This window comes from Pseudophryne corroboree, chromosome 1 (assembly GCF_028390025.1).
Source record: "Pseudophryne corroboree isolate aPseCor3 chromosome 1, aPseCor3.hap2, whole genome shotgun sequence".
NCBI lineage: Eukaryota > Metazoa > Chordata > Amphibia > Anura > Myobatrachidae > Pseudophryne > Pseudophryne corroboree.
In genome coordinates, this window is record NC_086444.1 from 523768022 (window position 1) to 523792855 (window position 24834).

Genomic DNA, 24834 nt, shown 5'->3' on the forward strand with positions numbered 1-24834 from the left:
ACTTGTCCACATGTCCGTGGTTAAGTGGACATTGGGTACAACTGCATTTTTTAGGACACTGATGACTCTTTTTCTGAGGTCTGTGTACATTTTCGGTATCGCCTGCCTAGAGAAATGGAACCTAGATGGTATTTGGTACCGGGGACACAATACCTCAATCAAGTCTCTAGTTGCCTCTGAATTAACGGTGGATACCGGAACCACATTTCTCTCCGCCCAGGCTGCCAAGGCCTGAGTTATCTGCTTTGCAGCAGGATGACTGCTGTGATATTTCATCTTCCTCGCAAAGGACTGTTGGACAGTCAATTGCTTACTGGAAGTAGTACAAGTGGTCTTCCGACTTCCCCTCTGGGATGACGATCGACTCCCAGCAGCAACAACAGCAGTGCCAGCAGCAGTAGGCGTTACACTCAAGGATGCATCGGAGGAATCCCAGGCAGGAGAGGACTCGTCAGACTTGCCAGTGACATGGCCTGCAGGACTATTGGCTTTCCTGGGTAAGGAGGAAATTGACACTGAGGGAGTTGGTGGTGTGGTTTGCAGGAGCTTGGTTACAAGAGGAAGGGATTTAGTGGTCAGTGGACTGCTTCCGATGTCATCCAAAGTTTTTGAACTTGTCACTGACTTATGATGAATGCGCTGCAGGTGACGTATAAGGGAGGATGTTCTGAGGTGGTTAACGTCCTTACCTCTACTTATTACAGCTTGACAAAGGCAACACACGGCTTGACACCTGTTGTCCGCATTTGTGTTGAAATAATTCCACACCGAAGAGCTGATTTTTTTTGTATTTTGACCAGGCATGTCAATGGCGATATTCGTCCCACGGACAACAGGTGTCTCCCCGGGTGCCTGACTTAAACAAACCACCTCACAATCAGAATCCTCCTTGTCAATTTCCTCCCCAGCGCCAGCAACACCCATATCCTCATCCTGGTGTACTTCAACAGTGACATCTTCAATTTGACTATCAGGAACTGGACTGCGGGTGCTCCTTCCAGCACTTGCAGGGGGCGTGCAAATGGTGGAAGGCGCAAGCTCTTCCCGTCCAGTGTTGGGAAGGTCAGGCATCGCAACCGACACAATTGGACTCTCCTTGGGGATTTGTGATTTAGAAGAACGCACAGTTCTTTGCTGTGCTTTTGCCAGCTTAAGTCTTTTCATTTTTCTAGCGAGAGGATGAGTGCTTCTATCCTCATGTGGTTCTGAACCACTAGCCATGAACATAGGCCAGGGCCTCAGCCGTTCCTTGCCACTCCGTGTCGTAAATGGCATATTGGCAAGTTTACGCTTCTCATCAGACGCTTTCAATTTTGATTTTTGGGTCATTTTACTGAACTTTTTTTTTTTGGATTGTACATGCTCTCTACTATGACATTGGGCATCGGCCTTGGCAGACGACGTTGATGGCATTTCATCGTCTCGGCCATGACTAGTGGCAGCAGCTTCAGCACGAGGTGGAAGTGGATCTTGATCTTTCCCTATTTTAACCTCCACATTTTTGTTCTCCATATTTTAATGTGTGGAATTATATGCCAGTATCAATAGCAATGGCCTACTACTATATATACTGCGCACAACTAAAATGCACCACAGGTATAGAATGTAGATGGATAGAATACTTAATGACGACACAGAGGTAGGTACAGCAGTGGCCTTCCGTACCGTACTGCTATATATAGTATACTGGTGGTCACTGTGTCAGCAAACTGCAAAACTAAAATGCACCACAGGTGTAGAATGTAGATGGATAGTATACTTAATGACGACACAGAGGTAGGTACAGCAGTGGCCTTCCGTACCGTACTGCTATATATAGTATACTGGTGGTCACTGTGTCAGCAAACTGCAAAACTAAAATGCACCACAGGTATAGAATGTAGATGGATAGTATACTTAATGACGACACAGAGGTAGGTACAGCAGTGGCCTTCCGTACCGTACCGCTATATATAGTATACTGGTGGTCACTGTGTCAGCAAACTGCAAAACTAAAATGCACCACAGGTATAGAATGTAGATGGATAGTATACTTAATGACGACACAGAGGTAGGTACAGTAGTGGCCTTCCGTACCGTACTGCTATATATAGTATACTGGTGGTCACTGTGTCAGCAAACTGCAAAACTAAAATGCACCACAGGTATAGAATGTAGATGGATATGGATAGTATACTTAATGACGACACAGAGGTAGGTACAGCAGTGGCCTTCCGTACCGTACTGCTATATATAGTATACTGGTGGTCACTGTGTCAGCAAAACTCTGCACTGTACTCCTCCTATATAATATTATACTGGTGGTCCCGACTCCCCAGTCCCCACAATAAAGCAGCACACTGAGCACAGATATGGAGTGTTTTTCAGGCAGACAACGTATAATGGTGGTCACTGTCAGCAAAACTCTGCACTGTACTCCTCCTATATAATATTAATTATACTGGTGGTCCCCAGTCCCCACAATAAAGCAGCACACTGAGCACAGATATGGAGTGTTTTTGAGGCAGACAACGTATACTGGTGGTCACTGTCAGCAAAACTCTGCACTGTACTCCTGCTATATAATACAGCTGCTCCCCAGTCCCCACAATTAAGCAGTGTGAGAACAGATATATGCAGCACACTGAGCACAGATATGGAGCGTTTTTTTCAGGCAGAGAACGGATAACTGGTGGTTACTGATCAGCAAAACTCTGCACTGTACTCCTCCTATATTATACAGCTGCTCCCCAGTCCTCCCCACAATGAATTAAGCAATAATGCACAATCAAATTCAACAATAACGGAGAGGACGCCAGCCACGTCCTCTCCCTAACATTTCCAATGCACGAGTGAAAATGGCGGTGACGCGCGGCTGCTTATATAGAATCCGAATCTCGCGAGAATCCGACAGCGGGATGATGACGTTCGGGCGCTCTCGGGTTACCCGAGCCATACGGGAGAATCCGAGTATGGCTCGGACCCGTGTAAAAAGGGTGAAGTTCGGGGGGGTTCGGTTTCCGAGAAACCGAACCCGCTCATCACTAGTCTCTTGCTTAGTGAAATTCCAGTGATTAATGAATACTGATGCAAATGACCATGAAAGAGTTGCCCATGCCAATCAGATGTTTGATTTCAGCACCTAAATTGCACACAAAAAATAATAACAGCCTGTATAAAGATAGATATGTTAGTTGTAGCGCACACATATTACACAGCGCTCTACAGAAAACACTATTAGTCATGTATATCAGTCCCTGCCCCAGTGAAACTTACAGAGTTAACTATGACTGGCCAATTATCGTAACAATACTTTTTTTGGCTGACAGTTGTGGAAGGAAACCAATGTGCAAACAGGGAAAACGTAAAAATCCAACACATATCAGGCCCTGCTGGGAATAAAACCAAAGACCAAGTACTCATATACAGCTTTCAGATCGCTAATGCCAGGTCGCACCCTGGAATTGGAAACGGGTCCTTCCCGGGTGCGACCTGGCATTGGACCCAGAGAACTGGCTTCCCGTCCTGGCATATTACCGGGTCGGGTTGCCATCGGGGGTGGGGACCATGGCATCATCGGGGGTGGGTGCGGAGGCAGCGCCAGGAGATGAGATCATCTCTGCGCCGCCTCTCCCTATGCTGTGAACGGGTATCGGGTCACATTGACCCAGGAAACCCATTCACACTGCAGCTGAGCCGGTGATAGCCCGGACATAACCCTGTTTTATTCCCGGGTTGAATTACCTGGTCAGGCAACCCGGGAATTCGGGACTGACTCTTTCACACTACACAGCAACCCGTGTCGACCCGGCAATATACCAGATCGATACCGGGTTATTTGTGCGGTGTGAAAGGGGTATGAGTTAGCTAACCACTGTGCCCTCTTGCTTTATGTCTGCAGATTCCATAATGACCACCCCCCCCCACACACACACACACACACACACACACACACACACACACAATTTACTTATAAACAGTATATACAGTATAAACAATATGCCATTAATACAACAGATGTAATAGACATTCTAACACTGCGCATTGCTGCTGTTGGAGTTTGCAGGACTGTATCTTCTTGAAGCAAACAAAACTAAACCAATTGTGGGTATTGTTCACATGTTCATAGCATTACGAATCCTAGTGATAGTCCTAGTGATCAGTGATAGTGTTATTATAACTAGGTAATCTACACTCCTTTGCATTTTGGATCTGCTCAGAATATATATGCATCAGTGATAGTGTTATTATAACTAGGTAATCTACACTGTCAATTTGTATATTATAAGCTATATTGTATTCTAGGATGAAACTGTCTTGCAGCTTTATATAGTTGGTAACTGCTATCTTAGTGTTTGTTTTTAGTTGAGTTTTATGGCATGCTCTGTAAACGGGGGTGGGATGTTAGGCCTTGATTGCAATTACTAGAGACACATGGATACTTACCATTCATAAGGAAAGATGCTTGGCTGAACAACAGCCAGCTGAACAGGGCTTTATTAAAAGGGCTTTTTTAAAAGGGTTATGAAAATATTACAATATAGACTTACCCAGGACTTACCAGGACGAAAACAGACGGAAACAACCCACCGACAAAACAGAAAACATCGTCCCTTCCTTACATTCCCAATCATCTGTGTATTTCAGCGTATGTAAATATTTTACCAACTAAATCCTCATGACCTCTAAGAACAAAATGCAACCAATTCGGTAGACAACTATATACATTGTGATTTACATGTGATTGTACATACCTGTTTGTCACTTTGCTCTATAATGCACAGTTAACATACAGCAGAACAACACCAGTAAATAGGCACCTGAACTTTTAACTTGAACAGGTAAAACCTTACACTCTCAGCCTAGAAAACACTGGTTTCAGCTCAAACTAACTATGTTCCACAAATTTATTTTCTGCATTGCTCTTCATGGAGTATTCATAAAGGCTATTGCATCATTCAGTCTCCCAGCAACTCACCCCTCTGTACATATTGCCCCCTCAATTTTACACTCCCCTCTTATTAGCACTCATGAGCTTTTTACTAGTGATGAGCGGGTTCGGTTCCTCGGAATCCGAACCCGCCCGAGCTTCAGCTTTTTTTACACGGATCCGAGCGACTCGGATCTTCCCGCCTTGCTCGGTTAACCCGAGCGCGCCCGAACGTCATCATGACGCTGTCGGATTCTCGCGAGGCTCGGATTCTATCGCGAGACTCGGATTCTATATAAGGAGCCGCGCGTCGCCGCCATTTTACACGTGCATTGAGATTGATAGTGAGAGGACGTGGCTGGCGTCCTCTCCGTTTAGAGAAGAAATAGATAGGAGAGTGAGAGTGAGACAGTGACACTTCATTTACTGGAGCTTAGGAGGAGTACTCAGACAGAGAGTGCAGAATTTTGCTGATAGTATTAGTTAGTTATACTAGTGACAGAGTGAGACAGTGACACTTCATTTACTGGAGCTTAGGAGGAGTACTCACACAGAGAGTGCAGAATTTTGCTGATAGTATTAGTTAGTTATACTAGTGACTGACCAGTGACCACCAGTGCAGTTTTATATTATTTAATATAATCCGTTCTCTGCCTGAAAAAACGATACACAGTGACTCAGTCACATACCATATCTGTGCTCAGCCCAGTGTGCTGCTGCATCATCTATGTATAATATCTGACTGTGCTCACACAGCTTAATTGTGGGGGAGACTGGGGAGCAGTTAGGTTATAGCAGGAGCCAGGAGTACATATTAAAATTAAACAGTGCACACTTTTTTTCTGCAGGAGTGCCATTGCCAGTGTGACTGACCAGTGACCTGACCACCAGTATATAGTATACTATATTGTATTGTGAATGTCTGCCTGTAAAAGTTAAACACACGTCGTGTGACTTGTGTGGTGTTTTTTTATTCTATAAAATAAAAAACTCATTCTGCTGACAGACAGTGTCCAGCAGGTCCGTCATTATATAATATATACCTGTCCGGCTGCAGTAGTGATATATATATTTTTTTTATATCATTATTTATCATCCAGTCGCAGCAGACACAGTACGGTAGTTCACGGCTGTAGCTACCTCTGTGTCGGCACTCGGCAGTCCATCCATAATTGTATACCACCTACCCGTGGTTTTTTTTTCTTTCTTCTTTATACATACTACATCTCATTATCATCCAGTCTATATTAGCAGCAGACACAGTACAGTACGGTAGTCCACGGCTGTAGCTACCTCTGTGTCGGCACTCGGCAGTCCGTCCATAATTGTATACCACCTACCCGTGGGTTTTTTTTTCTTTCTTCTTTATACATACTACATTTCATTATCAACCAGTCTATATTAGCAGCAGACACAGTACGGTAGTCCACGGCTGTAGCTACCTCTGTGTCGGCACTCGGCAGTCCATCCATAATTGTATACCACCTACCCGTGGTTTTTTTTTCTTTCTTCTTTATACATACTACATCTCATTATCATCCAGTCTATATTAGCAGCAGACACAGTACAGTACGGTAGTCCACGGCTGTAGCTACCTCTGTGTCGGTACTCGGCAGTCCGTCCATAATTGTATACCACCTACCCGTGGTTTTTTTTTCTTTCTTCTTTATACATACATACTACATCTCTTTATCAACCAGTCTATATTAGCAGCAGACACAGTACGGTAGTCCACGGCTGTAGCTACCTCTGTGTCGGCACTCGGCAGTCCATCCATAATTGTATACCACCTACCCGTGGTTTTTTTTTTCTTTCTTCTTTATACATACTACATCTCATTATCATCCAGTCTATATTAGCAGCAGACACAGTACAGTACGGTAGTCCACGGCTGTAGCTACCGCTGTGTCGGCACTCGGCAGTCCATCCATAATTGTATACCACCTACCCGTGGTTTTTTTTACTTTCTTCTTTATACATACATACTACATCTCTTTATCAACCAGTCTATATTAGCAGCAGACACAGTACGGTAGTCCACGGCTGTAGCTACCTCTGTGTCGGCACTCGGCAGTCCGTCCATAATTGTATACCACCTACCCGTGTTTTTTTTTTCTTTCTTCTTTATACATACATACTACATCTGTTTATCAACCAGTCTATATTAGCAGCAGACACAGTACGGTAGTCCACGGCTGTAGCTACCTCTGTGTCGGCACTCGGCAGTCCATCCATAATTGTATACCACCTACCCGTGGTTTTTTTTTTCTTTCTTCTTTATACATACTACATCTCATTATCATCCAGTCTATATTAGCAGCAGACACAGTACAGTACGGTAGTCCACGGCTGTAGCTACCTCTGTGTCGGCACTCGGCAGTCCATCCATAATTGTATACCACCTACCCGTGGTTTTTTTTTCTTTCTTCTTTATACATACATACTACATCTCTTTATCAACCAGTCTATATTAGCAGCAGACACAGTACGGTAGTCCACGGCTGTAGCTACCTCTGTGTCGGCACTCGGCAGTCCGTCCATAATTGTATACCACCTACCCGTGGTTTTTTTTTCTTTCTTCTTTATACATACATACTACATCTCTTTATCAACCAGTCTATATTAGCAGCAGACACAGTACGGTAGTCCATGGCTGTAGCTACCTCTGTGTCGGCACTCGGCAGTCCATCCATAATTGTATACCACCTACCCGTGGTTTTTTTTTTCTTTCTTCTTTATACATACTACATCTCATTATCATCCAGTCTATATTAGCAGCAGACACAGTACAGTACGGTAGTCCACGGCTGTAGCTACCTCTGTGTCGGCACTCGGCAGTCCATCCATAATTGTATACTAGTATCCATCCATCTCCATTGTTTACCTGAGGTGCCTTTTAGTTGTGCCTATTAAAATATGGAGAACAAAAATGTTGAGGTTCCAAAATTAGGGAAAGATCAAGATCCACTTCCACCTCGTGCTGAAGCTGCTGCCACTAGTCATGGCCAAGACGATGAAATGCCAGCAACGTCGTCTGCCAAGGCCGATGCCCAATGGCATAGTACAGAGCATGTCAAATCCAAAACACCAAATATCAGTAAAAAAAAGGACTCCAAAACCTAAAATAAAATTGTCGTCGGAGAAGCGTAAACTTGCCAATATGCCATTTACCACACGGAGTGGCAAGGAACGGCTGAGGCCCTGGCCCATGTTCATGGCTAGTGGTTCAGCTTCACATGAGGATGGAGGCACTCAGCCTCTCGCTAGAAAAATGAAAAGACTCAAGCTGGCAAAAGCAGTAGCACCACAAAGAACTGTGCGTTCTTCGAAATCCCAAATCCACAAGGAGAGTCCAATTGTGTCGGTTGCGATGCCTGACCTTCCCAACACTGGACGTGAAGAGCATGCGCCTTCCACCATTTGCACGCCCCCTGCAAGTGCTGGAAGGAGCACCCGCAGTCCAGTTCCTGATAGTCAGATTGAAGATGTCAGTGTTGAAGTACACCAGGATGAGGAGGATATGGGTGTTGCTGGCGCTGGGGAGGAAATTGACCAGGAGGATTCTGATGGTAAGGTGGTTTGTTTAAGTCAGGCACCCGGGGAGACACCTGTTGTCCGTGGGACGAATATGGCCGTTGACATGCCTGGTGAAAATACCAAAAAAATCAGCTCTTCGGTGTGGAAGTATTTCACCAGAAATGCGGACAACATTTGTCAAGCCGTGTGTTCCCTTTGTCAAGCTGTAATAAGTAGGGGTAAGGACGTTAACCACCTCGGAACATCCTCCCTTATACGTCACCTGCAGCGCATTCATAATAAGTCAGTGACAAGTTCAAAAACTTTGGCCGACAGCGGAAGCAGTCCACTGACCAGTAAATCCCTTCCTCTTGTAACCAAGCTCACGCAAACCACCCCACCAACTCCCTCAGTGTCAATTTCCTCCTTCCCCAGGAATGCCAATAGTCCTGCAGGCCATGTCACTGGCAATTCTGACGAGTCCTCTCCTGCCTGGGATTCCTCCGATGCATCCTTGCGTGTAACGCCTACTGCTGCTGGCGCTGCTGTTGTTGCTGCTGGGAGTCGATGGTCATCCCAGAGGGGAAGTCGTAAGCCCACTTGTACTACTTCCAGTAAGCAATTGACTGTCCAACAGTCCTTTGCGAGGAAGATGAAATATCACAGCAGTCATCCTGCTGCAAAGCGGATAACTGAGGCCTTGACAACTATGTTGGTGTTAGACGTGCGTCCGGTATCCGCCGTTAGTTCACAGGGAACTAGACAATTTATTGAGGCAGTGTGCCCCCGTTACCAAATACCATCTAGGTTCCACTTCTCTAGGCAGGCGATACCGAGAATGTACACGGACGTCAGAAAAAGACTCACCAGTGTCCTAAAAAATGCAGTTGTACCCAATGTCCACTTAACCACGGACATGTGGACAAGTGGAGCAGGGCAGGGTCAGGACTATATGACTGTGACAGCCCACTGGGTAGATGTATGGACTCCCACCGCAAGAACAGCAGCGGCGGCACCAGTAGCAGCATCTCGCAAACGCCAACTCTTTCCTAGGCAGGCTACGCTTTGTATCACCGCTTTCCAGAATACGCACACAGCTGAAAACCTCTTACGGCAACTGAGGAAGATCATCGCGGAATGGCTTACCCCAATTGGACTCTCCTGTGGATTTGTGGCATCGGACAACGCCAGCAATATTGTGTGTGCATTAAATATGGGCAAATTCCAGCACGTCCCATGTTTTGCACATACCTTGAATTTGGTGGTGCAGAATTTTTTAAAAAACGAGAGGGGCGTGCAAGAGATGCTGTCGGTGGCCAGAAGAATTGCGGGACACTTTCGGCGTACAGGCACCACGTACAGAAGACTGGAGCACCACCAAAAACTACTGAACCTGCCCTGCCATCATCTGAAGCAAGAAGTGGTAACGAGGTGGAATTCAACCCTCTATATGCTTCAGAGGTTGGAGGAGCAGCAAAAGGCCATTCAAGCCTATACAATTGAGCACGATATAGGAGGTGGAATGCACCTGTCTCAAGTGCAGTGGAGAATGATTTCAACGTTGTGCAAGGTTCTGATGCCCTTTGAACTTGCCACACGTGAAGTCAGTTCAGACACTGCCAGCCTGAGTCAGGTCATTCCCCTCATCAGGCTTTTGCAGAAGAAGCTGGAGACATTGAAGGAGGAGCTAACACGGAGCGATTCCGCTAGGCATGTGGGACTTGTGGATGGAGCCCTTAATTCGCTTAACAAGGATTCACGGGTGGTCAATCTGTTGAAATCAGAGCACTACATTTTGGCCACCGTGCTCGAACCTAGATTTAAAACCTACCTTGGATCTCTCTTTCCGGCAGACACAAGTCTGCTGGGGTTGAAAGACCTGCTGGTGAGAAAATTGTCAAGTCAAGCGGAACGCGACCTGTCAACATCTCCTCCTTCACATTCTCCCGCAACTGGGGATGCGAGGAAAAGGCTCAGAATTCCGAGCCCACCCGCTGGCGGTGATGCAGGGCAGTCTGGAGCGACTGCTGATGCTGACATCTGGTCCGGACTGAAGGACCTGACAACGATTACGGACATGTCGTCTACTGTCACTGCATATGATTCTCTCAACATTGAAAGAATGGTGGAGGATTATATGAGTGACCGCATCCAAGTAGGCACGTCACACAGTCCGTACTTATACTGGCAGGAAAAAGAGGCAATTTGGAGGCCCTTGCACAAACTGGCTTTATTCTACCTAAGTTGCCCTCCCACAAGTGTGTACTCCGAAAGAGTGTTTAGTGCCGCCGCTCACCTTGTCAGCAATCGGCGTACGAGGTTACATCCAGAAAATGTGGAGAAGATGATGTTCATTAAAATGAATTATAATCAATTCCTCCGCGGAGACATTGACCAGCAGCAATTGCCTCCACAAAGTACACAGGGAGCTGAGATGGTGGATTCCAGTGGGGACGAATTGATAATCTGTGAGGAGGGGGATGTACACGGTGATATATCGGAGGATGATGATGAGGTGGACATCTTGCCTCTGTAGAGCCAGTTTGTGCAAGGAGAGATTAATTGCTTCTTTTTTGGGGGGGGTCCAAACCAACCCGTCATATCAGTCACAGTCGTGTGGCAGACCCTGTCACTGAAATGATGGGTTGGTTAAAGTGTGCATGTCCTGTTTATACAACATAAGGGTGGGTGGGAGGGCCCAAGGACAATTCCATCTTGCACCTCTTTTTTCTTTTATTTTTCTTTGCGTCATGTGCTGTTTGGGGAGGGTTTTTTGGAAGGGCCATCCTGCGTGACACTGCAGTGCCACTCCTAGATGGGCCCGGTGTTTGTGTCGGCCACTAGGGTCGCTTATCTTACTCACACAGTCAGCTACCTCATTGCGCCTCTTTTTTTCTTTGCGTCATGTGCTGTTTGGGGAGGGTTTTTTGGAAGGGACATCCTGCGTGACACTGCAGTGCCACTCCTAGATGGGCCCGGTGTTTGTGTCGGCCACTAGGGTCGCTTATCTTACTCACACAGTCAGCTACCTCATTGCGCCTCTTTTTTTCTTTGCGTCATGTGCTGTTTGGGGAGGGTTTTTTGGAAGGGACATCCTGCGTGACACTGCAGTGCCACTCCTAGATGGGCCCGGTGTTTGTGTCGGCCACTAGGGTCGCTTATCTTACTCACACAGTCAGCTACCTCATTGCGCCTCTTTTTTTCTTTGCGTCATGTGCTGTTTGGGGAGGGTTTTTTGGAAGGGACATCCTGCGTGACACTGCAGTGCCACTCCTAGATGGGCCCGGTGTTTGTGTCGGCCACTAGGGTCGCTTATCTTACTCACACAGTCAGCTACCTCATTGCGCCTCTTTTTTTCTTTGCGTCATGTGCTGTTTGGGGAGGGTTTTTTGGAAGGGACATCCTGCGTGACACTGCAGTGCCACTCCTAGATGGGCCCGGTGTTTGTGTCGGCCACTAGGGTCGCTTATCTTACTCACACAGTCAGCTACCTCATTGCGCCTCTTTTTTTCTTTGCGTCATGTGCTGTTTGGGGAGGGTTTTTTGGAAGGGCCATCCTGCGTGACACTGCAGTGCCACTCCTAGATGGGCCCGGTGTTTGTGTCGGCCACTAGGGTCGCTTATCTTACTCACACAGTCAGCTACCTCATTGCGCCTCTTTTTTTCTTTGTGTCATGTGCTGTTTGGGGAGGGTTTTTTGGAAGGGACATCCTGCGTGACACTGCAGTGCCACTCCTAGATGGGCCCGGTGTTTGTGTCGGCCACTAGGGTCGCTTATCTTACTCACACAGCGACCTCGGTGCAAATTTTAGGACTAAAAATAATATTGTGAGGTGTGAGGTATTCAGAATAGACTGAAAATGAGTGTAAATTATGGTTTTTGAGGTTAATAATACTTTGGGATCAAAATGACCCCCAAATTCTATGATTTAAGCTGTTTTTTAGGGTTTTTTGAAAAAAACACCCGAATCCAAAACACACCCGAATCCGACAAAAAAAATTCGGTGAGGTTTTGCCAAAACGCGGTCGAACCCAAAACACGGCCGCGGAACCGAACCCAAAACCAAAACACAAAACCCGAAAAATGTCCGGCGCTCATCTCTACTTTTTACTTCCCTATACTCATTGACAATAACATCTACAACCTCTCACCATAAAAAACTTTCACAAACCTCTGACACCTACATTTATCTCTCTCTTCTGCTTCTGATAGCTGGTGACATTTCACCAAATCCAGGACCCAGCCACTTGCATCACTCGCATTCACCTGATTCACAGCAACATAGAAATCCAGCTAACCTCATAAACATCACATGTCTTCCATCACCCTCCAGATCACTAAAATGTGCCTTATGGAATGCACGCTCTGTTTGTAACAAATTAACATCTATCCATGACCTCTTCATATCTAACAACATCAATCTGCTGGCTATAACAGAAACCTGGCTCACACAATCTGACACAGCCTCCCATGCAGCACTGGCACATGGTGGTCTCCACTTTACACACACCTCCAGACCCGATAACCATAAAGGAGGAGGAGTTGGACTTTTGCTTTCCCAATCTTTTGCATATACTGTTCTACCACAGGTTCCATCACTCACATTTACATCATTTGAAGTACATTCCATTAGGGTTTACTCTCCTTTCTCTCTGCGTGTTGCAGCTATCTACCGCCCACCTGGGCATCCAAAACAATTTTTGGAAGATTTTTCTGCCTGGCTCCCTCACTTTCTATCCTCTGACATCTCCACCATTATCATGGGTGATTTCAATATTGCTATTGATTGTCCAAAATCTGCTGCGCATGCCTCCAAACTACTCTCTCTAACCTCCTCTCTTGGCCTCTCCCAGTGGACTGACTCCTCTACTCATCAGGCGGGCCACTGCCTTGATCTAGTATTCACCAGACTATGCTCCATCTCTGAACTCACTAACACTCCTTTCCCCCTATCAGATCACAACCTTATCACCTGCATGCTTTCCTCTGTTAATTCAAACCCTGTGCTGCGGAAGTTCTCCAATCTTCCTCAAACTCGCAGAAATATTAACACAATTAATCTTCAAGAACTTTCCACTTCACTCCAACAACTCCTTTCACCTATTTCTGCATTCACCTCTCCTGAGATGGCTGTATCACACCTTAATAAGACTCTAGAACTAGTCCTTGATGAAGTGGCTCCAGCTACCCATCACACTCCACGTAGGCCTAGATGTCAACCATGGCACTCCAAATTAACAAGACAACTACAAAAACTCACACGAAAACTTGAACGTCAGTGGCGTAAATCTCGTATTTCAAGTGACTTCCTCACATATAAGACAGTCTACCATTCTTATAAAAATGCCCTGGACACTGCCAAACAAGCATATTTCCAAACTCTTATCTCTGCTCAAGCCTCTAACCCCAAACAACTCTTTAATACATTTAAATCACTTCTGAATCCTCCCGCACCTACCCCACCAGCCACTATCAAGGCACATGATCTTGCTTCCTACTTCAAGGAGAAGATTGATAAGATCCGAGATGAAATGGTATGCTCTTCGGCAGCCAGTGACCTGCTCCGTTCTTTACCTGAACCCTCTGGCACTCTTTCTTCATTTGATCCCACAAATGAAGATGAAGTATCATCACTCTTCTCATCCTGCTTCTCTACTACCTCTCCTCTTGATCCTTTACCCTCACAAATAAGTAAAGCTCTGTCTCTGGTGCTCATCCCTACCTTAACTAACATCTGTAATCTCTCTCTCTCTACTGGTATTTTTCCTTCACTCTTCAAGCATGCAGTGATTACTCCCATTTTAAAAAAACAAAATTCTGACCCTAATGCTCTCTCAAACTACCGCCCTATCTCTCAGCTCCCTTGTCTCTCTAAGCTACTTGAGAGACTTGCCTACACTCGACTCACACACTTTCTTAACTCATACACTTTGTTGGACCCACTTCAGTCAGGCTTCCGTTCCCAACATTCCACAGAGACGGCACTGACTAAAGTGGTTAATGATTTGGTCACTACGAAGTCTAAAGGCCACTACTCACTACTTATTCTTCTAGATCTATCTGCTGCATTTGACACTGTAGACCACTCTCTTCTCATACAGACACTACAATCCCTAGGTCTTAAAGACACAGCCCTTTCTTGGTTCCTATCGTACCTATCTAATCGCTCCTTCAGTGTTCGCTTCTCTGAATCTACCTCCTCTTCGCTACCTCTTTCAGTTGGAGTACCGCAAGGCTCAGTCTTGGGTCCTCTGCTTTTCTCTATCTATACCTCATCTCTTGGTAAACTAATCAGCTCCTTTGGTTTTCAGTATCATCTGTACGCAGATGATACTCAAATCTACCTATCCTCCCCTGACTTGTCCCTATCTGTACTGGACCGTGTCACTGAATGCCTTTCTGCCATCTCATCCTGGATGACATCTCGCCACCTCAAACTTAATATTTCAAAGACAGAGTTAATTATATTTCCACCGGCCAATAGTAGGTACCAACCTGATATCTCTATCACTGTTGAAAACTCGACTATCTACCCTACCCCACAAGCTCGCTGCCTAGGTGTCATCCTTGACTCTGATCTGTTCTTTGTTCCTCACATTCAATCTGTCTCAAGATCATGTTACATGCATCTAAAAAACATATCCAAAATACGACCATACCTTACACAAGACACTGCTAAAACTCTAATCCACGCTCTCATTATCTCCCGCATTGATTATTGCAATAGTCTCCTAACTGGTCTTCCCAAAACAAGACTCTCACCACTACAATCCATTCTGAATGCAGCGGCGAGGCTTATCTTCCTCGCGAGACGTTCATCGTCTGCAGATCCACTCTGTCAGTCCCTCCATTGGTTACCTGTACTCTACCGCATTCAATATAAAATACTTTTACTCACACACAAGGCCATTAACCAAACTACACCAACGTACATCACTTCGCTTATCACAAAATATCTCCCAACCCGACCTCTGCGCTCTTCACAAGACCTGCGTCTCTCATCCACACTCATTACTCGCTCCCACTCACGACTGCAGGACTTTCATCGGGCTGCACCCACCCTGTGGAATGCCCTACCACACACAATAAGACTCTCCTCTAGTCTCCAAACCTTCAAGCGTTCCCTCAAAACTCACCTCTTTAGGCAAGCGTATCAAATTCCTGAACCGCCCACATAACTTTCATAAACCTTCCTATCAAATTACATCCACTCTGTACAGTCCACACATATCCTCACATGTCTTCTCATTCTATGCAATAGATAGCACCTTTCCTTGTGTACATATGCCTATTTCCCTATAGATTGTAAGCTTGCGAGCAGGGCCTTCCTACCTCTATGACTGTTATCACCCAGTTTGTTATTGTTATTTCAAATTGTAAAGCGCAACGGAATTTGCTGCGCTATATAAGAAACTGTTAATAAATAAATAAATAAATAATAGTGGGATAACTATACCATAGATTCTCTTTATTCTCAGGTGTAGCTGCTCTGGATTCCAGTGTATCCGGGAAAATTGGTCTGCGGGCTGTTGTGTATTATTTCTGCACTACTGTAATAGCGGTTATTCTAGGTAACTATGGTTTATTATTGCATGTGTCATCATGTGTCATCTTTAGCACATATTATATACCTCGCAACATGACCCTCTCCAGGAGCGACAGAATGCTCTGCTCCTGGACTTCCCTCTTAATGTATGATTGCCATAACCTGTGCTGAAACACCTTTCTTATCCATTAACCTGTTCACAACAGGTGCCTGCAATCATAAATTAAGAGAAAAGTACAGAAGCAGAATATATGTTATCCTCCTTCTGGAGAGGATCATGTTGGGAGGTATGCATGTTATAAGGAGCTGCATATGCTGAATACTGTATGTAATATCTACTACACTGACTTGGCTAAGAGCCATCATTGCACCACATACAATTGCTATAAGACTTCAGACTATACATTTGGAAACTATGATTCAGGATAACTTGTATTCTCTGAAATGTACTTTTCTTAGGAATTCCAAAGGTCTATATGACCTCATTGTACTGACTTTCGACATAAACTTATGGTGATAGAACATGAGGCTTTGACATGTTGGCTGAATGAACAGCTAAATAATTATCACGACAGTCTACCCACATCGATATGGAATTACCCTGTAGTATTAATGTTTAGACTATGGGTGGAATTGAAATCTTTTAGATGCCGGCAGCCACTAGATGGCGCCCAAAGGAGATGTTAAAATATAGCTCTGTACAGGTCGCACCCGCTGAGGGTGGCGAGTTGAAATGTGTGAAAAGTGAACCGTTTGGGTGGCCAGACGGCACTTTTCCTGCTCGCGCCTATTAGTTTAGTCGGGTTTAGCCGCTTTACGCAGCTAACCCTGACACTAATAGGCGTAAAAAGTGTCGGACTGGGGCATGAAGGGCCCACCGGGGAATGCAGTGGGAGGGGCCCATGTTTAGTGGTGTGGTCAGTCTCCAGTGGGGGTGTGGCCAGCTGCTACATTGGTTTGTCTAACCATTAGTGAGTGCATGAGCTGGGCCCCTTGACAAATATATAAATACTGCTAGTGCGTGCATGATAATGTACCAGATAAATATTGTCAATGCACTGTAGAGAATACATCATAGTCCTGTGCAGTATAAGGTAACATATGTATAATGTTAATGTATAATTCAAGAACACAGTCTGAAACCTGATCACTAGAGGAAGAGGAGGAGGAGGAGGAAGAGGGCCCCCCAGGCAGGGGGGCCCACCGGGTGTTTCTCCTGTACCCCTGTGGGCCAGTCCGACCCTGGGCGCGATCAGCGCGATAGGGGGTATCAAATGAATATCGCCTCCTGCAATCTCCCATCACTTTAGATGGGAGTTCGGGGACAATAACATTTGAATTCCCCCAAAGAATCTTACACTTCATACTTAACTACACATTGGCATGGGGTTGCTAGCAGAACTGAAGTACTCTGTGCTGCTATGAATAATCCACTGATGTTACTGGCTACTAGTTATTTTAGTCACATCCACATCCTCTCAGCTGTGTTATCGCCAGTTATGAAGAATTAATGCTACAGATGCTCTGACCCCAGTCATATGCACTCAAAAATCAGAAAAGGTTGAAAGATGAAAACTGTATACAGGAGATTTACTTAATTAATTAATGCAGACATATTTCACAGCGCGCATATTAGATAATTAGTATAATGATGCAAACCATAGCATTTAATTAGTAATACTGTAAGCTTTGAGAATTCTGCTACAGGTACACCTAATCATAGCCTGTGAAATGTTATGTGTTACTGCACTGTTGCACCATTATAGTAAATAACTTTTATAATGGGAAAGAATAGAAATCCTATGACATTTAGGCACTGGATATTTAGAAATGTACTGAAATAAGGCATTGTATGTATGTGTATGGTATTCATTTGTCGTTGTTTCAAATACAATATTTTATAACTGAAAACATTACAGGAAATAGAATAATGAAAATATGCTAGATTATGTATTAGCTGCATTCTATGGTAATGTTATCAGAAGCTTCAGCAAAATAAACTGATTGCTAGTGGAAGCTGTACACATTTACTTTTTGAGTTTGAATCACCTTGAATCAGCTTGTGTCTAGATTTCAATTTAAGCGTATAGTGTACAGGTGTTCAATGTGAGTTGATGGTAGGCTGCATTTAAACTGTTTTGTTCAAATATAGGAATTGTGTTGGTGGTGACCATAAAACCAGGAGTATCTCAAAGTGCTGATGATATTGACAGGACAGGCAGTACACCAGAAGTTACTACAGTAGATGCACTGCTTGACCTGCTGAGGTAAGGGTGTAATTAATTGTTACACAATTGTTATTTAGATTATTTCTAATAATATATTATTATTATTATTATTATTATTATTATTATTATTATTATTATTATTATTTTTATTATTATTATTATTATTATTATTATTATGGAAAAAAAAATTTATTGAAGCATCCCATTTAATACAAAGTACACATTACAATAGTGCAAGGACAATGGGGGGTCATTCCGAGTTGATCGCATATAGCAACTTTTTGCTGCTCGTGCGATCAACTAGACGCCGCCTATGTGGGAGTGTATTTTAGCATAGCAGGGCTGCGATCACTTGTGCAGCCTTGCTATGCTAAAAAAGGTTTTGTGCAGAAGTAGACTAGCCCTGCAGTTACTTACCCTGTGCGATCGATCCAGCGATGAAGGTCCCGGATATGACGTCAGACATCCGCCCTCCAAACGCCTGGACACGCCTGCATTCGGCTCTCCATGCCCAAAAAACGGTGAGTAGACGCCTCCCCGCTGTTAATCTTCTTGTGATCGCGCTAGCGATCACTTTCTTCTTTATTGTGCTTGCTGCCCGGCGACGGCACGCAATGCGCTCTTTGCGCATACGCAGTTCTGACCCATCCGCACCGTAGCGATGAACCGCTGCGTGCGAACGGGTCGGAATGACCCCCAATGTCACCAGCAGTAAATAACAATAAAAGTGCTATCTCAACATACACAAAAGAATAGTAGTAAAGTAACAACTGACAATGTCCACAGCAGATAATAAAGACAACAAAAGTACCATCTTTAAATATAGCAGAATCCTCACAGGAGACATATAGTGGCATTGATAAATACAATGGCAGGTAGAGCAAGATTTCTTCATTAAAATTAAGCAGTCAGGTTCAAATATAGATTGTTTAGAATATATACAGGAGCATGCATTTCCTACTCATATACCCAGTCCTGCTAATGGCAATCCTTTTTCAGATTGTATAAATGTGTCCTTATACATCTATACTTCTTGTGCAATATACTGCGAGATGCCTAGAGTGGCTCAGACACTCTACCACAGATACCATTGTTGTGCTTGAGTACTTTTTAGAATTTTCCTGTCACAAAAGAATTGGTATAAATTAGCAGATTAAGCATAATGATGTGTGGCACCAGTCACTCGTATAGGACCTATGTCTTTTGCATTTTTACCCAGTTTGTGCACTTTTCCTGGAATTTTGCATCTTAATTCACTAGTACTGTAGTGTAATAAGCATTTAGGAATAATATTTTGTAGCAAAATAAATTATATAAAATAGCACGTTAAGAGGGTACGACCCACCCAAATCTAACTCTCTGTGCACATGTTACATCTACCCCACCAGCAGTGCAATGTGGTTTTTGCCCAATTGCTAACTTCTTTGGTTTGCTAACAACTCTGAATAACTCCCTAAGATGCATATTTTAAGAAAAAGTTGCATGGTGCCAAGTGGGCTAGTTTGTTCAATTTGAGGATATATGTACTGTTTCTGGTCACATCTACAGCAACATTTATTGAAATAAAGAGCATGAAACAGAGGTTGTGGGACAGGAGAACACAGACTATACTGCCAAACTGACTTGAAGCATGTCAGCAGATTTGCATGGTGGATCTCATACTCACTGGCATCAGGCAGATTATAGAGGAGGAATACTGCAGAGATGATAGAAGTCATAGAGGAGGAATGCTGTAGAAAGAGATGGTAGAGGAAGAATGCTATAGAGATGATAGAGATGGTAGAGGAATAATGCTCTAGAGATGATAGAAATGGTAGAGGAAGATTGCTGTGGAAATGATAGAGATGGTAGAGGAAGAATGCTGTACAGATGATAGAAATGGTAGAGGAAGAATGCTGTACAGATGATAGAAATGGTAGAGGAAGAATGCTGTACAGATGATAGAAATGGTAGAGGAAGAATGCTGTACAGATGATAGAAATGGTAGAGGAAGAATGCTGTACAGATGATAGAAATGGTAGAGGAATAATGCTCTAGAGATGATAGAAATGGTAGAGGAAGATTGCTGTGGAAATGATAGAGATGGTAGAGGAAGAATGCTGTACAGATGATAGAAATGGTAGAGGAAGAATGCTGTACAGATGATAGAAATGGTAGAGGAAGAATGCTGTACAGATGATAGAAGTGGTAGAGGAAGAATGCTGTACAGATGATAGAAATGGTAGAGGAAGAATGCTGTACAGATGATAGAAATGGTAGAGGAATAATGCTCTAGAGATGATAGAAATGGTAGAGGAAGATTGCTGTGGAAATGATAGAGATGGTAGAGGAAGAATGCTGTACAGATGATAGAAATGGTAGAGGAAGAATGCTGTACAGATGATTGAAATGGTAGAGGAAGAATGCTGTACAGATGATAGAAATGGTAGAGGAAGAATGCTGTACAGATGATAGAAATGGTAGAGGAAGAATGCTGTACAGATGATAGAAATGGTAGAGGAAGAATGCTGTACAGATGATAGAAATGGTAGAGGAAGAATGCTGTACAGATGATAGAAATGGTAGAGGAAGAATGCTGTACAGATGATAGAAATGGTAGAGGAAGAATGCCGTAGAGATGATAGAGATGATAAAGGAGGAATGCTGTAGAGATGATAGAGATGGTAGAAGAGGAATGCTGTAGAGATGATAGAGATGGTAGAGGAAGAATGCTGTAGAGATGATAGAGATGGTAGAGGAAGAATGCTGTAGAGATGATAGAAATGGTAGAGGAATAATGCTGTAGAGATGATAGAGATGGTAGAAGAGGAATGCTGTAGAGATGATAGAAATGGTAGAGGAAGAATGCTGTAGAGATGATAGAGATGGTAAAGGAGGAATGCTGTAGAGATGATAGAGATGGTAGAAGAGGAATGCTGTAGAGATGATAGAGATGGTAGAGGAAGAATGCTGTAGAGATGATAGAGATGGTAGAGGAAGAATGCTGTAGAGATGATAGAAATGGTAGAGGAATAATGCTGTAGAGATGATAGAGATGGTAGAAGAGGAATGCTGTAGAGATGATAGAAATGGTAGAGGAAGAATGCTGTAGAGATGATAGAGATGGTAAAGGAGGAATGCTGTAGAGATGATAGAGATGGTAGAGGAAGAATGCTGTAGAGATGATAGAGATGGTAGAGGAAGAATGCTGTAGAGATGATAGAAATGGTAGAGGAAGAATGCTGTAGATATTATAGAGATGGTAGAAGAGGAATGCGGTAGAGATGATAGAGATGGTAGAGGAAGAATGCTGTAGAGATTATAGAGATGGTAGAGGAGGAATGCTGTAGAGATGATAGAGATGGTAGAGGAGGAATGCTGTAGAGATGATAGAGATGGTAGAGGAGGAATGCTGTAGAGATGATAGAGATGGTAGAGGAAGAATGCTGTAGAGATTATAGAGATGGTAGAGGAGGAATGCTGCAGTATGCCATATGAAATGCACTGTGTATGATGCACTATACTAATGAGTATAAAATAATTATACAAAGAGGGATATTTCCTTTAACGTGCTTTCTTGCTGTCCCACAAGTTTGACTTCCCGACAAATTTTGCTTCTTATCACTAAACCGATGACAGATTTCAGCTATAAATCATAATAATCAGGAACAGCAGCGCCAGGTGGATGAGGGTATTTTTATACCACCGAGGACATCAGGGCTTTTTTTATTTATTTTTCCCAATATGGGAGCCAGCTTAGATCTACTGGCCAATTATGAAGAAGCACTGGAACTATTAACAGCTGGAGAGTTTCATAATGTAATCCTAGCCAATGTATCATATGGGTTTTAAATAAGCTAGTGTGGCAGGGAAATCTAGGTTAGGTAATGTTATCTGTAGGCTTAGCAATATTATCTGAAGAAACAAATAAGATTAATACAGTCTTGGCTTCTCTGATTTTGTTTACTGGTAAAGCATTTTTATTATTTGTCTTGTTTACAGTGGCACACTTAGGATAGCTTTCAGTGCATTGTAATACTTACCTGAGGCATTGCCTGGCCAGCATCCACTACAGCTACACATTCTGCCTTTATATGGCGCACTTAGCAAAAACCTTTAATTATTTATTATTATTTTGTATATACAATTCATTGGTCTGTGTGTTTGTCTGTCCGATTATGTATTCAAACACACCTGCACTGACTGGTATGAAATCAGTGCAAAGTGGTCCAATTGTATCCTGGACAGGTTTTAAGGGGGTTGGGGTCCTAATCGGACCTCATGGCAGAATGCTCCGGAAAGAACTTTGACCCAGGGAGTCTATTTTGGGCCTTCCACTTAATGGGTTTGGTAGAAAACCTCACAGAGTGGTAACATTTGATACCAGAGGACATACTAGGGGGTTGGGGTACCAGTCGGATCTCTCATTGGGGAATGCTGGGCAGAATGTTGACACAGGGAGTCTGTTCTGGGCATTCCAATGGATGGATTTGGATGACAACTTTAATGCACTGTAATAACTGACAGAAATATCCATAAATTAATTACCTAAAATAACTGACCGAAATGGAGGTGGAAAGACAAAAAATATTGTGTACTCAAAGCTTTGGAATAGCAACATTGATAACAGAAGAAAAATGTTAAACCCATCTCGCAATGGAAAAGTGATTATAAAACTGAACAGAAAGAAAACCTAAGGATCAGGGCTACTGGCGACACCCCAAAAACAATAACGACAATGGGCAGCCACCTCATGGGTGTGTTGGAAGAGCTACTAAGCTACTAATTATTTTTACTATATTGACAGTTACATCCAGCTCATCGATAACTTAATAACTGGAAACATTAAACCCGGGTAATGCCGGGAACTTCAGCTAGTATGTATGTATATATATATATATATATATATAATGTCCATGATCTGGCACTCAGCTAAACCCACTCCAGGGTACCTAGCCCCGTTGCCATCCACCACGGGGTATAAATAACTAAATATATATATATATATAGAAAGAGGAGGGCACCCAGGCACAAACAACTTCTTTCATCCAGAGTGCCGGATAACATACACCTATATATATATATATATATATATATAATGCAGTTAATTTACCGGCAGTCAGGAGGCCGATGCTGAAATTCCGTCAGCCAACGAAATGCCGCCGGTCGGTATCCTGACCAAGACCCTGTATTCCCACGCCAGGATACCAGGTGTCGGGATTCCGGTGTCGGTCTTCGGCCCACCGAGATCCCAGCCAACAGTATTGCATCATACCAGACCCATATATATATATATATATATATAATACAGGTTTTTTCCACACCAGTGGAAAAAATGATAGCACTCTCCAGACTTCGAAATCAGTTAGTCAACATTGAAAATTTAATAAAGGTAGTCTCACAGTTCCAAGGTGGTAATCAGAAACAATCTCCAACGTTTCGGTCCTCGGCGGGACCTTTGTCAAGGAATACACAGTTTAGTCAGCAGTGTCAGCGTCACAACAAGCATCAAAGTAGCAGGGAAACCGGTTTCCCTGCTACTCTGATGCTTGTTGTGACGCTGACACTGCTGACTAATCTGTGTATTCCTTGACAAAGGTCCCGCCGAGGACCGAAACGTTGGAGATCATTTCTGATTACCACCTTGGAACTGTGAGACTACCTTTATTAAATTTTCAATGTTGACTAACTGATTTCAAAGTCTGGAGAGTGCTATCATTTTTTCCACTGGTGTGGAAAAAACCTGTATTGTACTATGGGCCCCACATCTTGTTATGTGGGACTCTGATTGGCACCCCAGCTGATAGCCCTAGTTTATGGTGAGAGTGTAGGAATTAGTACTGTATATATATATATATATATATATATATATATATATAAAATTTCCACTCCAGCTCTAAGAGCCAAAAAGAGACCAGCGCACCACCTTTAAAGTGCAGTGCAGCAGTGGTTCTCAAATCCCTGGGGTACCTCAGGACACTTTGAGTGGTGTCTTGGTTCGGTAGTTCAGGACCTATTCAAATTATTTATGGTCAATGTAATAGGCGAAATCAGTGCTGGTGGCTGACAATCGTAAAATATGTGGACAGACAGAAGCATGTCTTGTCCCACATCACAGAACTGAATCTAAAGGGCCCCATATAATAGTGTGATAATGCTCGATTTCATCCGATTATGACTTTTTGGGCCGATAAATTGGATGAAAACGGGCAAATCGCATGTGCTTTACTTCCGATCCAATCAGATGCGCGGTCCCATGAGCGTCGGATCGAAGCCTCTAGATCGGAAGTGCTGCACTAAAAATATCTCGGATCCCACAGGCATGGCTGGGATCGCATATGATACATCGTATGCAGAAGGATGCATACGATGTATCGTATGCGATCCTGCTGCCCGGGAAGCTGCCAGGAGGTTCAAGGGAAATGTTATGCGACTTGAGGGTCCGACATGTCGCTGTAGTGTATGTGGCCCTTTAGGATGACATATAAACACAATTTACTTAATTTACATACTTAATTGACTGACAGGAAGAGGCCGTTTGTGGGTGGCAACTGACCGTTTTAGAGGAGTGTCTGGAAAAACGCAGGAGGATCCAGGCGTTTGGAAGGAGGGTTTTTGACGTCAGCTCCGGCCCCGATCATCGCAGCGGCTGAGT

At 43.8% G+C, this 24834-nt stretch overlaps 1 protein-coding gene across 1 annotated transcript in view; it reads left to right on the forward strand.

The window, feature by feature from the left end:
- SLC1A1 (solute carrier family 1 member 1) overlaps nt 1–24834 on the forward strand; it is a 125544-nt gene that overhangs the window by 74337 nt on the left and 26373 nt on the right. Inside the window, exons 4-5 of the mRNA XM_063913973.1 lie at nt 15905–15997; nt 18125–18239. Of these exons, the coding sequence (XP_063770043.1) occupies nt 15905–15997; nt 18125–18239 (208 nt within the window). The remainder of the gene's footprint in view (nt 1–15904; nt 15998–18124; nt 18240–24834) is intronic.